The 17,980-nt window shown below is 40.4% G+C and overlaps 1 protein-coding gene and 1 long non-coding RNA gene across 9 annotated transcripts; one reads left to right on the top strand and one right to left on the bottom strand.

Annotated features, from left to right (window-relative positions):
* Positions 1–226: 226 nt before the first annotated feature.
* On the bottom strand, positions 227–16,357 carry lrrfip2 (leucine rich repeat (in FLII) interacting protein 2). 8 transcript variants are annotated; one of them, XM_088385064.1, is made up of 27 exons: positions 16,163–16,357; positions 14,939–15,103; positions 11,787–11,873; positions 10,292–10,354; positions 9,681–9,737; positions 9,540–9,578; positions 9,339–9,410; positions 8,960–9,007; positions 8,798–8,866; positions 8,221–8,313; positions 7,849–7,908; positions 6,985–7,038; positions 6,806–6,862; positions 6,444–6,515; positions 6,162–6,275; positions 5,759–5,800; positions 5,152–5,283; positions 4,641–4,712; positions 3,937–4,107; positions 3,745–3,837; positions 3,335–3,427; positions 2,700–2,801; positions 1,958–2,090; positions 1,598–1,768; positions 1,439–1,518; positions 1,259–1,363; positions 227–946 (listed from the first exon to the last, which is right to left on the bottom strand). In XM_088385064.1, exons 2-27 carry the CDS (start codon positions 15,026–15,028, stop codon positions 836–838), a joined length of 2,280 nt encoding a protein of 759 aa, XP_088241190.1. In that variant the 5' UTR covers positions 15,029–15,103; positions 16,163–16,357; the 3' UTR covers positions 227–835. The 8 variants fall into 8 exon arrangements, with proteins under 8 accessions (XP_088241190.1, XP_088241188.1, XP_088241187.1 ...); XM_088385062.1 differs by having other exon boundaries at positions 9,540–9,737; XM_088385061.1 differs by having other exon boundaries at positions 9,339–9,578.
* Positions 1,969–5,036, top strand: LOC148393453 (uncharacterized). Its single transcript, XR_015860392.1, has 2 exons — positions 1,969–2,134; positions 2,799–5,036. It is a non-coding gene; the product is annotated as an uncharacterized LOC148393453 (long non-coding RNA).
* Positions 16,358–17,980: the final 1,623 nt, after the last annotated feature.

Raw genomic sequence — 17,980 nt, 5'->3', positions numbered from 1 at the left:
TGGTGGAATAAATGCTCTGCTCATGATTTGTAATGCAACTTTAAGTGTGGAAAATCACAGGCTGCTTCAAAGTTTCCACCAACGGAAAAGAAACTGGATGTGTTTCAATGAATCTAAACCCTTAGCAAATCCCTTCTGAACTACTTGGAGAGAAACAGAGAAAAGATTGTGCGACTGTTGAACGCATTTGCACCTGGTATTTGAAATAAAATGGTTAACACAAGTCTGTAAATTACACATTTATTCACACAAAATCTTTTAAATATTTGACAAAAAAGTGAAGGAAACTGCAGCAGTTGGCTGGCTATATTTTCCATCTGCACCTTTTTAAATACATATTGTACCACCAGTTAAAAATCATTATTGTTTGATGGAGAAGGCACTTACTTGACTTGTGTGAGGGAAGCTGGAAGGTACAGGGCCAGAGCAGCTGTGACAGTCTTTTAAAAGCATCCTGATAATCATTCATGCAATTTAGGCAAAACAATGGAAAAAAAAAAAAAAACAGCCAAGCACCCAGCAAGAATGAACTTAAAAATCATGTGAATAAAATGTTGCAGAACAAAAACAAAACTAGAAATTTCCTCACATGTATTTCCCATTGATGTTATATTTTGTTACATTTGAGGCTTGGCAACAACCAAAACGTTTGGTTTGCAAAGAAATGCAACGCTCCTCATTATTTTGTCCATTTGTAGAATTGAGTGTTTTTTTTGGGTGAGCTACACATTTTGAAGTGTTAGAGCTTGGAGAGCATGAGCAGCTCCAGGCGCTACATGGCAGTCGGCGGTGCGATTTTAAGGGCTTCTGTGGTGATGCCATAGCCGCTTTTGGCTCACTGCTGGGAGAGGAGAGCATTCCTATTGGCCTTCATCTTTTCCAGCCGCTTTACGAGGTGGTTGTTGGTCATCTCCATCTCTTCGATCTTGTCCAAAGCTGTGCGCAGCTGCCAGACAACAACATTGTGGATTACACACAGCGTGCTTGCAATTAAACGACCAACCTAATTTAATCTACGACATTTTACTACTATATCGTGTAAACCACAATGATTCTCACAGTGCGGTATTATTAACATCTATGCTAATTTTCATGAGCCCATCTCTAGCTTTTTGCATTATATATTAGCAATAATTGATCAGATTTTTATTCAATGAAATTTTGTGGTTTTAGTTGAACCTGCTGTGGTTCCTTGTTGTAGCTGGTTTCACTTTTTCTGAATGTACATCCCAAATTTAACCAAATAGTTCATATTTACCTCTCTCTGAAGTTTGCGCTTCTCTGCTTTCAGTTCATCTTCTACTTTCTCAGAGTTATCGGCGGACATCTTGTACCTGGACACTTGCCCTTCCAGCCTGTTTATCTGAAATAAGAACATGAGGGAACCATTTGGTTATTTGCACATTTCTGAAGCATTTGACAAGCAATCTGTACCTACATTTTGTTCCATTGTACCCATTTCCTGTTCCGCTTTTGAAAGCTTGAATTTGTATTCACTGATCTGTCTGTTGGCATCTCCTGAAGATGAAAAGAGTTTTAAAATGAAGGAAGATGAGTTTGATAAATGTGGAGAGCAATCAAGAAAGGGTCAACTTACTCTGCATTTCAATGAAGTGAAGGTCGGTACCGTTCTCCATCTTCTCGCCGTCAGTGTACACACTGTCCACCTTTGAGTGTTTTTGTCGCTCTTCCTCCAATTGATTCTTCAACTTTCTGATCTGAGTCAACAGCTCATCCTTTTCCTCAGCTAACTTCCGTAGCCTGACATCTGTCAAAGAAAAAGGAAAAGACACATGCGCAACAATCAGTTTGGAAGCTTTATCAGAATCTAGAATATTAGAATTTATTAGAATCTAATTCAGGCCACCATACTACATTTACTTTTGGTGGTCAGTAAGACCAATGGCCGAGCAAACACGTTCTAGTGTGTCAACAAAAATCCATTTGTGTAACTTACCAAGCGGACCCTCTCCTGCAGATTCCAGTACCTGTGCGGCTTCTTGCGAGACCACGGTGATTCCCGAGGACGCGGGCTCGTGGTCGATGTCTCCGTTTGGTGTGCCGTCTGGGATGATGACTAGCCCGTGTGTCTGTCAGGAGACAACACAAGCGGGAATGAAGCCACTTATCTACGGTAATGCCGCCCTCAACATCATTCTGGGCTTCAGTCAACATTGCGAGTATCTACAACTTTACAGGAGAGGATACCATAAGAGAACTAATCACTAACCAAGCCATGGAACAACAGCTCGCTTCATTCTGTAAGATTGTTGAATATTTCAAAAGGTAATTTATTAAAGACTGTACTTAGATACACTTTCACAAAAGGGACATTTTTATGAGAGGATTTGGATTCCACACAAAAATGATCTGTCCACTAACATGGAGAACTACAGAAATCAATATTAAACATTCATTTATTGTTGAGAAACTGGAATTCTGAGACTTGGTAAATATTGAATGAAAATCCAAACGATTAATTGATTAGCAATAACATATTTGTAATCGATTAGTTGTCAATTACAGACCTTGGACTAAATAATACAAAGCAGTAAAGTGCTTAATTTTCGAACATCTAATTAAAGACTGTTGAAGACAACCTTATAAAAAAAACATTGAAAGTTATGTTTGTTTGTAAACTTAACACCACCTTAAGTTCTTATTGATAAGCAAGCCACGTCTCAAGCAGGACAACCTACCTCTCCTGATTTGGCCTTCCCCTTGAGGTCAGCAAGCTCATGTCTGAGCTCATCTCTCTCATTCCTAATGCAATCAAAGTACTCTTTCTGCCTCTCTAGGGCCTGGCCACACAGACGACAGAAGACAAGAATTGACAAGACACAGTGAAGTTGGACAGTGGATAGAGATGCACCAGCACATGCTTGCGGTGCCTCACGGACAACACCATGCGCTGTGCATGCCAAACCAACAGTGGGAATGTTACAAAGGAAAAAGTGAGTGGGAAAAGACAAAAGGATGAAGGACAAGAGTGCTTAAGGAGGGAAACACAAACACTTCATGGCCTATCATGGTTCTTATCTTAAATGTGCACATCATGCTGGATGATTACATTTTCAACAGCCATATGTGCTTACAAACACGCTGCAGAAGTTTATATAACACTAGCCATCGTGTTTTTTATGCAACAGCTGTTTTTTTTTTCTTGTCTGCTAAGCTTGTCGGTTCACAACTAAACATCTTGTTATTCTGACATGCACAAACTGTGAGTTGGCTGTCTGTGTCACAACGGTCCATTATGCATGAGAGCCAAAAGATCCAGGTGGCCTAAAAGCCGGACCATCTTGTGCCTCTCGGACTACGTGGGAGCTCCTACCCCAATCTTTTTGTCCTTCCAGTTTATTGTTTCCTGCAGGTCAAACATCTCTCTGGTGAAAGCATCTAACTTAGCCTGCAACTGCTGGTTCTCCTGGAGACGTGATGAACAGTAACACCAATGCAGAATACAAAAGAGTAAGAAAATAGTCAATGGAAGACAGAAGAAGCAAAAATGCACGGACATAATTAAAACAGGGTGAGGATTTCCTTTTTTTTTTTTTTTGCCCCACAGTGCTAAGGAAGACGCAGGATTGTGGTGATAAGTGACTAAAGTAAATATACATGAATTAGAGGAAGGCCAGTGTCAATCAGTCCTTATCAAGTTCCTGCACTGAATAACAAGCACTTGTGCTGACAAGTATATCGAGCAATGTGGGTCACACATGAACACGAGCAAGCGTAACGCACCTCAATAAGTTCATCTCTCTGGCGGATTCCCTCTTTCAACTCTTCCTGTTTATGCTGCAGGACCGTACATGTGTGCTTTTGCCTTTCTAGTTCCTGAAGAAAAAAAAGCCAGCATGTTTCAAATAAGTCACCACAAACAAACCGAATTCCAGCAGATGAATTGACACAAAACAAGTTGATTGGCGATTTCACCTTTGATTTTTCTTCTAGCTCTCGTTTCATCTCTGACATTTGCTCCTCCATCTCTTCTATGACGTCTTTCAATGTGTCCACTTGGTAGATGAGGTTGCCTTTGTCATTGTCCAGCTGCGCATTCGATACCATTGCTTTCTTATACTTCTCCTCCACCTCGGTAAGGGATTCCTAAAATGAAATGGAACATGTTAATGACACAGCAAGATGATTGAATCACTGCTCACCTGTGTTTATAAAATCCAAAGTCAAACAACATTTTACGTGACCTAGGAATTCTTCTACACCTCCTTGGTAGTACTTGTTTTTTCTCTAAAGCCATCTGTATATTTGCAGAGCAAGCATCTAAAAGAGAAGCACTTCTATGAACTAGGAGTGATAAAGAACTCTACTTCAGTCAGTTAATTATAAAGGCAGAAATTCAAAACATCCCTGCCGTCAGTCAGCAGGTGAAGCATATCACTGCTACTTCTTTCACAGAAATGTGGGCGTGTCTTTATTTGTGGCCACAGACTTAGTGTTGAAAGTGCGGGAAGATCATGCAAAAGAAAACTCATCGATTGCAATTCAGACAGGGAGCACAGCGACAACCTAGCCGCGGCGTTAGGGGGGTACAAGTGGGGTTCTGAGAGACTGGGGGTTAGTGACGCTGTACTGCTCCCAGAGGACAAGAGAAGGCATGCTGTGAGTTCAAGCCCCTCTACCTTCAGCTCTTTAAGCCCTTGCATGTATCGCCCTTCTACATCCTGAATCTGGTCCTTTAGTTCATAGATATCCTGTGGAGCAGATGGAGGGAATGGTTGAACTGGGCTACAAAGCGGGTAGGGATGATCAAGGAGAGATTACAAAGCACACGTGCTGCCTTCTCTTAAATGACAATCGGTTCTTAAAGGCAAACTATCAGCACATTCACATATAAGGAATAGCTTTAAAGGTCACATATCACATCCCGGCCTCCCGTGCAAACATAACAGAAAAACTGGCCAAGTAAATATTTGGAACAGCAGAGAGGACAAAAAAGAAGCAATGCTTTGGAGAGATTCATTGGCACAAAACAGTAATAGACCATAGAGTGAAATAAATATAAAATGTTACACAGCTTTATTGGAGTTCAATGTTTGTGTAATGACCTTCCCCTCCCACGACCCTCATAGCTCCGCCCCCCTACAGTTGTTTATGTGACAGCACAAGCTAAGTGCTGTTTGTTTGCCTTACCCTTAGTTCGCTCAGACTAGTGTCTGGGTCATAGACGCTGCCGGCGTCTGCGCTGCCTCGTCGCGATGAGGTTCCACCCAGCGAGGCTAAAGTTGCTGCTGAGAGGCCCGGGGTGGCGCAGCGGGAAGATGGCTGGAAACACAACATACGGGCGACCAGTCAAAATAAAACACACAACAAAGCATCTAACAGCACACAAGAGTCAAAAGATCCTGCGGCTGGCATTGTCACTGTCAATTGCTTGAGGTAGGGTTTGATAAACTTGACAAACGGGTTCTTGAGATTTCTCAAGGTGCGTATGTTTACAAAATTCAGGTTTCACTTTGAATTTGTTGTTATCAAGGAGATCCTATCATTGCGACCGTGCTATCACCATGTTAGTGAAAGATCACATTCTGAAAAATATGAAATGGATGTGTGATTAATTATGAGAACAAATGTCGTGGTGAGGGTTTGGAAGTGCCATGTACAATTATTTCATTGATTTGTTTCATTATTTTCCGTGCATTATTAACACCTTTAAAAAACACATTTGGCGACTTGCTGTCGACTGAAAATTGCATCACATGTACTTAAGGCTCAATGTTGTGGGGGTAAAAAAACTTACCCTGCTGTAATCTGAATACTGTTTGTCACATTTTTCGTCCAGCTGAAAAAAAGAAATATTGCATTATGTTACATCGTGTAATATGTAAATTGAGAAACTAGTAGTCATGCTTGAAGCAGTTCTCCACTCTGGAAAAATGTGGAAATTAGTTCAGGTAAACTGAGGCAAGTGCTGCATGTTCACAGAATTAACACGACTAATCATAACTATAGCATTTATCATGATTTTTTTTTTTTTTTTTAATACAAATGCAAAGCTGAACTACTAGAAGGCTTTTTACTGAGTGAGTCATAAGATTGCCAAATCACAAACCGTGAAATGAATCTGAAAATGTTAATTTCAAACCATGCAATAAAAAATATATTGCATCACTCAATGCTGAGAACTGAATTCGGTGACTTACAGCATCCAGATCTGGAATGCTCAAATCATCCAGATCAGACACAATACTGCCCCTTCTGTTGGAGCGGCTGAAATAATCAGCTGCAGACTCACTCATGTCAGAGAAGTCAGACGACTACTTTCGACAGACACAAGACGAACGAGGAAGACAGAAAGAAGTCGGGGAAAAAATAACAGATCAATATATGGTATTGAGAACAAAACAGCATGAGTTGAGATGAATAGCTACGACAAGTGAAAAACATTTTAGATGGAGGAGCACTGTCTTGTCCCTAAAGCTCACCGCACTGTCCCTGCGGCCTCTCTTGAAGCGTTCTTGAGATACGCTGCTCGTGGTGTCATCATCCGAGGAATTCTGACAGGCGACGCACGGAAATATTCACACAAAGCACAACATACACTGTGAGGATCCCCACTTTGGTAGGCTGACGGAACTATGTATCAGATGGATAATGCAAACTTTCACTTCAATTTCAAAAGACAGGTTCTCAAACCTTGATTCACATACATCGTGGCTAACGATAGCATCCTTAATATTAAGTCAGAGGCTATGGATGATCAAAGTTCAGAAGCCCTGCAGTAGGGGACACCTTGCGTGTGATGTTAGCGGACATCATGCAATTGGAGGCTGATTAGAGTGCTCACCACAGGGCTGCTGCGAGTGGAACTGGCTCCAGAGGAGTACCAGCTATATTCAGAGGGCTGTGTGAAAAGGGATAACGGTGGCACATGTGGCAGAAAATGAGATTAAGATGAGGGACAGAACTTAAGTCAAAAGCACAAAGTAGGCCGTTGTGGTGTCATTTGGCATTAACAAGACTTACTGCTCTTGAACCCAGACTTGAGCCGTAAAGAACGGGGTCGTCATAAATAGAGGCCTGAGGGCACATATCGGAAACAATGCAGGACTCAGCAAAAAACAGAGAGCTGTGTAGCTGTTAGGCTCGAGAGACTCATGCAGTAAGTAGAGGCACTCACTGTATTCCATTATTAGAAGCCATTTCCTTTCAGTGTTGTCTGGCAAACACTCTGACTTGATTCAAAATCTGTCCTTACTCTTACGTATAGATGGTAGAAAAAAATGAAACAACTCTTCCAGGAATAATGTAGCTGGTATTGCTGAAGAAATACGGGATATTGTTGAAATTGTAGTTAGTAGTGGAGGAGATATGCCAAATCAGAATATTGAGCTTAAACAATTTTTGGTCGGAAGTTAGAACTAATCTCTGCAAAGAGAAAATAAGGACAAATGACAATTAATATTTTATTTTGAAAGATGAATAGGCATATAGAATTAGTGCCATTGCCATATAATCCATTAATGTATTTGAAATAAATGTGGTGATTCATTTTTTTTTCATAATGCAACTTTTTTATATTGGGTAAAAAATGTTGCAAATGCTATGTAGCTTAAACTTCTCCTGCAGTTCCAAATGAGATAAGAACAATCCTGATTAGGATAAATGATCTTTAGGCCTGATCACACAGACACACACCTCTAATCTTGCTAAAGCATAAATCAGTGGCCTCTGCCAAGAGCTGAGATTGTCCAGGAGCTAAAAATAAACAATCTGTCATCCCGCCTGGGGGCATCCTAGAGCATGTACAGTGTATGGCCACAAGCGAGGGGGAGGTCTACTTCTCAAATGCATGCAGTGAGATTGTCCATCCAACGGACAGAAACTGACCATGCTATAGCTACGTGCCAGCCCTGTGCCAATGGTGGAAGAGGAGGAGGAGGGGGTGGCCTGTCAAATAGCAGGGGGACAGTGGAATGTCAGTTCATGTGATGAGGAGAAATTCTTATAGCAAGATTAGCAGTAGCCTACATGGAAACGAATGCACGATTTGTGGAACTTTCACCAAGGCTTGTAGCCAGAGCGCTGGCAAATGTTTAATGCTGCCGGAGCTCTACCTTTACACAACAATGTCCAGTAAATCATCAACCTATAGCAATTTTCGATGTGTTAGTTCACTGTGAAGGCTAGAATGGTAGTCAAAGGCTTTTATACCCAGGAGTCTGTGTATGAAAGGAAAAAGAGTTGGATAGGAAGACAGACCCGTCGTGGCTGATAGGTGGATATGGTAGAAGGAGGTTCAAGTTTGGTCTTCGATAGGCTGGTGTATTTCCTTTGATCGTGGTACAGTCCGGTCTGGAGGGACAGCAACATAGTACAACATCCCCCCCCCAAAAAGTAAGAAACAGAAAACACAATCATGGAACCCGATTTTATATCACTACACTGTGTAAAGCAACACTTGGGGTTCAATGGGCAACTGTGCTATCTCTATAAAGTTTCAGGGATCATATTCCTTCTGACGAGATGGGATCCAGAGCAAAAAGTATACTTAGTTTTAAAACAATTTCAATCGATTGATTACTCTGTGCCCGCCTGCTAAGTTCAATCTCTTGATGCAGTAGCATTAAAATCAGGAACCAACACATTACGGAAACTTCAGACAAGAGTTTTCTGGTGCTTGTGAACAGCTCTAGCAGCTCATGGTAAATCATGGCACCACTTAACTAAGCAATGTAGATTGTGTCAAAATCAAATTCAGTAGTTAAACCACCAGAAGTTTGCACTACTCCATGTTACGAGGTCAAAGCAAATACAATGAAAGTGAAGTACTACTGACCAGCAGATCTCTCCTGGAGGAGCTAGATGAAGACCTTTTATGGCCATGTAGATCATTGTATACAGAACTCTGTTTCACCGTGAAAAAAAAAAAGTCATACAATCTTAATAAGTAGCTATCGATGATGAATCAGATATGCACGTGTCAGAAAGAAATACATACAGTGGAACGCGAACTCTTGAGAGTGGAGCTATTTGTCACACCATCAGACTAGAGAACAGGAGCAAGGAGAAAAAAGGCTGAACATTAAATAGACGGTGGAGAAGTCTCACCAATGCTTGTTAGGTATAGGTCAGTGAAGCCATCAAGCCAACACTCTTTCAGGAGCACCAATTTTCACAAGAAGCTACTTACTTTATGGAGGTACGTAATGCATCAAGGTACCATTAGTTATCTCAGTTAATTCAAAACCACACTTCCTGTTGCATCATTTGCATTGAGCTAAACATCCAACTTTAAAAGCAAACAGTAGGCCGTTGTTGCAAGGCAGCACACAGTTCAGCACCGCACAAAGATAACAAAACATTCATGCAAAACGCACCAAGATGTCTTTCCTACGAGAACTGGCTCGACTCTTGCTAGAGCTCAAGTCACGGATGTCTGATGAGGTTGACTTCACACGTAGTACATAAACATTGTCATACATCCACAATGAGCATGAACAAAAAATATTTAACAAACCATTCCCTAGCAACAATGTTTTTGGCAAGTGTTGATTTTTAAGCGTTAGTAAAGTACGCACTCTGTAGCTGCGGACAGACATGACATCATTATCCAGGCCCTGTTGATGTTGAAACAAACGACAACGAAAAAAAGACAGAGGGATAAAAGGAAATGAAAGAAGGAAAAAGGAAGTAGGAAAGTAGGAGGGAAATATACACACCCGATGACGGCTGCTTGATCTACTACTACTAGTGGCTCTAGCTTTTTCTGAGTCAGCCTGAAGTCAAAAAAGAAAGTTGGTAAGAATTAGAGAGTACAAGAGGCTTAATTACAGGGTTGGATGAGGCCAAAACGTTGCTATGGAAAGCCCAAACCATGCAAAAAATCATTCTGTTCATCACCAAATGGAGATCACTCATACCTGTCTTTCACTGTTAGTCATTCAATATTTCTTCCAGAAAAGTGCATCGATACAAAAGTGGTGGCAAGTTGTATTTCATTAATCCAACATTCAAAAATTCCAAAACACATTCTCAACACTACAGTATTAATCTCCTGCTCCTCTATTGTAACAGCTAGACTAATATCATGCAAAACAGTTTTTTAACATGCATTATCAATTAACTGACAATAAATGAAATCTGAAAAAAATCTTATTGTGTTCAAACGAAATTGCAAGCACCCACCATTAATAAAGTCAAGCTGAGTGCCATTTCTGGAGGAAGGCTCATTATGGCCAGTAACCCATGAGTAAAGGGTGAAAACTGACTGGAATTTAATCGCACACAACAGGCTACGTTAGTGGTCTTACAACACCCCCCACTCGCCTACCATCCACTGGTGGATCTGACCCCATTTTCTGCTGCTACTGCTGCTAGATGAGCGGTAAGAAAGCTGGACAGAGGAAGGAAGTGCCAGGAAAAACATACAATCATACATCACCCAAAACTGCTGAAATGTCAAACGTGGCCAGCAACTATTACAAGAATAGAAATGTTGGTATTTGTGTGGATATGCAGCAGGTTTTTCTTCGCATGTTTATTTTTGTTTGTAAAAAATATTTTGAGCCTCACAGCCAAACAAGTATTCTGCATGAGATGGTAAAAGGTTGTTATATAGAATGTAATTATATTCAGAGCCAAGTGAATACAAGATACAGAGGGCATCATTTAGACACTATTGCAATGTGACACTGCATGAAGTAGCTCAACCAAAGCTACATTAGATAAGCAGTCAACATAGATTTCACTCATTTTTAAAACACTATTTAATAGAAGCAATGCCGTAATGCTTGCTTAAAGTCAGCCGACAAAAATGAAATGACTGGAGCTTGCAAGTGACCTGAATTCAGTATCTATGTGAAAAGACTTACCTCTGGAACAACAATATTATATTGTAATTAATGGTGCTCCGATTGGTTAGCCAATTTCCGTGGAAATACTTGATCGGCATATATCGATCAATGCTTTTCATTGCAAATCAAGAAAAACTACCACTGTCAGCTTGTACTACTATGTAGCCTGTAACTAAGGCTGTGTACACTGTCAATATGATAAAGAATGGCCATTTTAATAGGATGTTTCTTTTAAATAAATTTCATCAATTAATTTTTCAATTCAATTAAATGATTAAAGTAATCGTTATTAAGCAGCTCTAATATAGAAAAAAGTCCAGGTAACTCCTATGATTGGTACAGGAATCGGCTGATGGCACTCATGGATGATCGTCTTGGTATCGATGACAAAGAGCAGTGATTGGAACACCCTTAATTACAATGTTTTAACAGTTGACAAAGTAAAAAAGGCTTTAAGTTTTAAATGTTAGGAGACTTAACTTTCACATACTCTCTTTTGATGAGAAAATTTGCTTTGCTTTTTCCTCAATCCCCATTGGATCACCAGTGTAACTTCACTCAGCAAAAAGGCACAATAAACATGAATGAGAAGGGTGCGTAAAATATATTTTTTTTCTATCTCAGTTATCTCTTCCTGAAAAATCTACAGAGTTAAATCATTACAATAAGTATGACTTACCTATAGGGAACCCAAAGAAAATGATCAGTAAGCTTTTATCATGGTAGGAGTTTAAGCCAACAACGGATTCATCAAATTTTAACTGATTAATTCAATTGCCACAATTTGCTTGCGAAGGATTCTAAATTTGAACAAAGCTGTTGCTAACTGGTTTCCCTGAATGGGTTATGTTCTAATCTGAGGACCTTCTATTCAAATACTGCAGAGGACCTTTAAGGTTGAATAATTCTCACGTACAATGTTGGTCAGCGATGTACATTTAGTTTATAAAATGGTATCGTATAAATGTATACCTCTTTCTGCTGACGCTCAAGTTCCCTCATCCGAATATCCCTGGCCTCCGCCCGTGCTGCTCTCTTTGCTGCAAGCCTGGCCTCCGCCTGTAGGACAAAACATTGTTAGCCACTCAATAATTGCAGTCAGCATAGATTTCAACACACATTGGAAGCCAGATTGATAAATAAACGTTCCCTTTCTGGTGCTTCATTATTTCAATGCAGACACATGGACAGTAATTTCTAATACAAGAAAAGTCAGCAAGGGGTATTTGGGTTTCCATTTTATACAATTAACACGAAGCCTGATACCTATACAGAATGGGTCGACATAAAATAATCTTTGTTAAACTTCAGCAGCATTATGGCTGATAACTAATGTTTTGCAGTGTTGTTCAGAGCATTTGTTGGGTATTGCCTATAGTATGCTTTGTGCAAAGTAAAGATGGAATTGGAAGATCCCAATGAGAAGGCTGGCCCTGTGCTTTGCACCTGTTGAGCTGTCTGTCGGATGAGCTGCTCTGCAGAGCCACGGCAGAGGTCTGGCTCTGTTTATATATAGCCTCAGCTCGCTAACAAACATGTCATGGGACTGGTTTATTCATCGGAACACAAGTTCAATCGTCAACTCAACAGTGTAGTACATAATTTATATATTTTTTAACTTTAAAACTATGTCGGTAGACTTGTATAGGGTATCTGAAGTGTTTCTGTGGTGTACCTTTATTGCCTCTATGCATAGGACTGCGTTTTCCTTTGAAATAAATCAAATCTTGTTTTGTCTATCCACACAATAGAATGCCAGTAGTGCTGGCAACTACCTGGTGCTCATCCAACTTCAAACCCGTAGAATGTTTTTTTTTTCCAGCAGTGGCTTCCTCCAAATACTGTACATCCATTCTGGTTTAATATCTACTAGTCAACAAAAATGTTAGTATGAGCCAAAGATTTCCATAGCTCTTTCGTCAGCATGCCTTGGGTTGTCCTTTACCTCATCTTCACAGGATGACAACTCCTAGTGTGAGTAGTGCTCAACATTCAGCATTTACAATCACTTGTGTAACCCTTTCCAGTTTTGTACATCGAGAGCTAAAATTCTCCCATGCAAAACAGCAGCTCAAGTAAATTACATTGAGACCCCTTTGTAAACAGCAGTTGTCAGATCTTTCCACAGATTCTCAATTGGACTCAGGTCTGGACTTTGATTTGGCCATTTAACACCTTTTAAACACGTTCGTTTTTAACCATTACTTTTTGCTTTAAGATGAGGATCATTGGAAGATAAATCTCCATCCCAGTCTCAGGTCTTTGCAGACTAACAGGTTTTCTTCCAGAATTGCCCTGAATTTCGATTTGTGATTGTGTTTGCTCCCCAATATTCTTTTAACACCTGAGACCAACAGTGTAGGCTCATCCTGGATTTATCAGTCATTTAGGGCAACGTTGGATCATTCAGAAATCATGGGGTCACTTCTACAGTCAGTTGGCAGAAAAAGGGGGGTTCAGAATTTTGCATACCCTATTTTTCAGTTTATTTGTAAGACAAAAAAATCTCAATATCTTATCAATTTGATTTCACTTCATGATTGTATCCCAATTGGTGTTGATTCTTCACACACACTCCAATAGACACACACAAAATCAAATTTTAGATTTTTGTTTTTAAAGCTTCCTTGATCTTTGTGAGGAAATGCAGATCCCAGAAAATGGATGGGTGGAGGAAGTTTGAAACCTGAAATGTGGCAAAAGGTCAAGGTTCAAGAATGGTTAATATTTTCCTAAAGCATTATTGGTGGGTTGGGGATACAGTAAATGATGAGATGAGGTGACAAAGGCACGTCATGTTTTACGCCACACAAAACTGACTATTTACACTCGTTCAACCCTTATGTCTTTCATCCATTTAAACCTAAAACATGTCAACTCGGTCCCCTCTCAAGTGTCCAGTGAATGCCTCTTCCTTGTGGATCATCACAACATGAAGCACACTTCCTGTACAAACACAACGCATATGTGCAGAATCTAAATATTGCTGGTCAATAACCAATAGTAAGAAGAATGTACTCCAGTGACTAGGAAAGGTGACAATATTATGAATGATAAAATATTAGTTAAAATTACTGAGGGGATTCATGCCAAGTAAGGAAAAATCTAAAACACAAGGCAGATGCTGCTTTGTAAAGCCAATATTCAACAGGTTGCATAATGACGTCCTGAACTCCCCACACGGTCAATCTAATCACTGTTTTGTTGCAAAGAGATTCAAATTTAGAAGCTGGTCGGGTGGGTCAGATGACTCATGTTTCTATGACAGGCCTCCATGACTGTAAAGAAAGCAAATGGAGCCTTGCACTTAGGGCCCAAGAATGAGAGCCTAGACGGCCTTTAGACAGGAGTCATTCTTAAAATGAGTCATTAAACAATATTTGTGTAAAGGTATGAAACAATTTACAAATTATGAGCAAAGAAAGAGATATTTAGCCAAGTTGTGATAGGAAAATAATTCCATAGTTCCATTGTATGTTGTCCATCCACATTAGTACAGTAACAACAGCATTCTGGGGGAAGGAAGAAGAAAGAAAAAAAAAAAAAAAAAGAGCTAAAGAATGGCAGCCCTGCAGCAGAACAAAGTCAAGTAATACACAGACAAGTTGTTACAAGACAGGTAGTTTCCCTCAGACAAAAACATGGTACAGCGAAACCAGCTGCCCCTAGCACAACCTGAATATCAACATATTAGTGGGATTAACGTAGATGACCACTATATTTTAAGGCAGTAACTAACATTTGACGCTTAATGCGTAAATAAAATAACTTTAAAATGTATGTTGGTATTTGTGTTACATACTCAGTATAACATCTGATAGTGGTCAGGAAGTCGACCATTGCTCCGAAAATTAGTTGCTATTGTTATAAACTGACAACATCACAGAGCATGGATTTCAATTAAACTGCTTTTGAATAGGCACAGATCAATGTCCAAAGCTTTTGATAAAGTGCTGATAAAGGCTTCAAACAGTGCCTACATTTTAGATTGCGTAATAAATCATCTATGAACCACCTCTGAATGGAAAAATTATAAAGAGACATGAACGACAAGTGCTGAAAACAAAGTCAATTCTATTACTGAAAACAAAAATCATGTCTTTTTTCACAATTTAAACACTTACCTCTCGTGCAATACTGCTCAAGGCTTCATCCTCTGCAGAGAAGCGATCTTTTAGCGGGGCACGCTTCCTTCCAGTGCCTTGTGTCCCCATGTTGTCCCACCAAGTGTAGCAGCTCCTCCGGAGACCCGCAAAACTATATGGCTTGAATTCAACTGTTGTAAAAACCTAGTGAGAAAACAGAGGCCAAGTTTTTATCTGGTCAGCAAATACAACACAACTGCACTTCCTGATATTGCAGCATGTTTTTAAAGTCTCCATGTGGCTGGCCATAACAGACTCCCTATCTCTAACTTCTATTCCAGCAAAAACACATTACTCATGTATGCAACAGGGTAAACAGTTGTGCATGACATGAACCAGCTTGGAACCTGACAAGCATAGAATTTGAGCATGCCGTTGTAAAAACGACTGATATTAAAAAATACATGACTACAATAGTCTGGTTTGAACTGGAGGTGCATAATGTGTTTGAATGGTTTGACGACATGACATTCCTCATCATCAACAAAGTGACGTGTGACTAATTCGTACCGTTAGACGGTTGCCAGATTTTATTTACAAAAGGAACAGCACCTTGACTAGCTGGTACAGACAAAAGAAAGAAAACCGCCATAAGGACATTGAAACCATTCTGACCGCATTTCAGGTGTTCTTGTTTTCCTTATATTAAACGACTGATGTTAGATCAACACTTACAAACACAATCGTCACGAATAAATTCATTGTTTAGCAATTTATGACCACCAACGTTAACCAAATTCAAATTGCTAACGTCACCGAACTCCACAAGTTTTCCACCCACTAGTACATCCAAAATACACTACTAACAGTATTTGATCACTATCGTTTTGGAAATACGGAATTTGACAAATCTGTTTAACTGTCCTGTAATTGAGAGTTATCTCGGCAACGCAAAGGAAAATGTTACGCTTGTCAGCACACTGCTAAAGCTAGCTAACTAGCATTTGTCCTCAAATAGCCATCAACTATTGGCCTGACAAGTTTGAACATAATTTTTACTGACCCGGGACAAAAACGCAACTTTTGCACAAATATATTTTTAATATCACTAGCAACCCAATGGGATAAGTTGAAGTCGATCAGACTGACTCATCTTACGTTAGCTTGCTAAACAGTGAAGCTAACCGTCCATTCTCTCAGTAGACAGCGAAAACGGGGAGAGCTCTTCCACTCATATTTCCCACTCAAATAAAGCCAAGTTACCTTCTCGACGTCTAAAAATAACCCGCGACACAGCAAAGATGTTATCCTCCACCCTCGGCAGTTTAATGGTCCTACATTAGTCCTCTCTTCAGAATTTCGAAGTGTTTTTGTCCCCACTGACAGCTGTCATCTTTCCACTTTCCACCGCTGCCCTCCTTACCAGTCTCCACACTGGCTAGTTCTAAAGTTCCCGGATGTTGGGAAAATTAGGGCGTGATGATGCGTTCAATGATTTCATATTACGTCGGCGATTGTTTCTGGACACAGTGAACAAGTTGTCACATGACGAGACAACGCCAGCATCCAAACCGCTTACAAAAGCATTTAGCACAAGCCAGGCAACTGGGAGTTTTGTTTTAACAGATCTTTGACATTTTTTGTAGAGAGTAATTGAATCAAATTTTGTGGATTTTATAACTGCAATTGACTGTGTTATGGGTCAATGGGTTAGGGTGGGTACAAGCGTTGCAGAAAATGGATGGATGGTTAAATTTTCAAAAAATATGTTTGTTTATTTGTTTATAATTATATTAAACCCAGAATGGCGGCACGGTGATGCACTGGTTAGCACGTCCGCCTTATAGTTCGGAGGGTGCAGGCTCGATTCCTCCTCCGGCCTTCCCCATGTGGAGTTTGCATGTTCTCCCCGTGCCCGCGTGGGTTTTCTCCCACATCCCAAAAACATGCTTGGTATGCCGAATGAGCAGCCCAAATTGCCCATTAGTAACCCTGTGATTGATTAGCAACCAGTTCAGGATGTCCCCCACCTACTGCCCGATGACTGCTGGGATAGGCTCCAGCATGCCCGCGACCCCAATGGGGACAAGCGGTACAGATAATGGATGGATGGATATTTAACCAGGCGGCACGGTTAGCACGTCTGCCTAGAGTTCAGAGATTATGAGTTCGATTTCCACCTCCAGCCCTCCCTGTGTGGAGTTTGCATGTTCTCCCCGTGCCTATGTGGGGTTTCCCCGGCAACTCTTTCCTCCCGCATCCCCAAAACAAAAACATGCTTGGTAGGCCGATTGAGCACTCCAAATTGCCCATAGGTCAATGGTTGTTTGTCTCTGTGTGCCCTGCGATTGGCTGGCAACCGGTTGACGGGGTCACCCGCCTACTGCCCGATAACTGCTGGGTTAGGCTCCAGTACAGTAGAGATGATGGATGGATGGATTGAACCAAACATCCAAATACATTAAGCCCCCTTTCTAAATTGCACGGTCTGTTTATAGCCACAAGGGGGTAGTGGTTGATCATTTCCTAAGACGTATAGGCGCGTCAATTTCTTTGTGCTCTCGCGGGTCACTTCATTAGACGCTAACCAGCAAAGTCAGATGCTCGTCTGCAATTATGCCTTCACTGTGTAAAACGATGCTCAGTTTTGCACCCCAAAAATATAAATCAAACAAATTACTAAATGCCACTATAACATCAGTGCAGCACACTGTAATTTGGTTTCAAATGCAGTATATTGGTGGCCTTATTTATAAGAATAGTATTCATAATAACAATACACGTTTAAAGGGGCTTATAAAAGTTCAAAATTTATTTAGATAACAAAGCGTGATGTTTGAAAGACACGAAAAACTCAAGTTTATCTCAACTACATTATGCAACAGCGAAAACATATCAAGTTGTCCATAATTGCATGACACAATAATACAAAATTAGTAATGCACCTTTCAAATACAATACACACGCTTTCTCTTTGCCTTGCAAACACAGCAGAAAAAAGCTAAGAGTTTTATTTTGAAGAATTTTTCAGACACAATCACCCAGAGGATGAGTGCACACACATTTCTTTATTGCACTGTC

The sequence above is a fragment of the Syngnathus floridae genome, chromosome 9 (assembly GCF_059516105.1).
Source record: "Syngnathus floridae isolate MCC-2025c chromosome 9, RoL_Sflo_1.0, whole genome shotgun sequence".
In the NCBI taxonomy this organism is placed as follows: Eukaryota; Metazoa; Chordata; class Actinopteri; order Syngnathiformes; family Syngnathidae; genus Syngnathus; species Syngnathus floridae.
The sequence above is the reverse complement of the archived record's forward strand: the minus strand, read 5'-3'. Positions and strand labels throughout refer to the sequence as shown.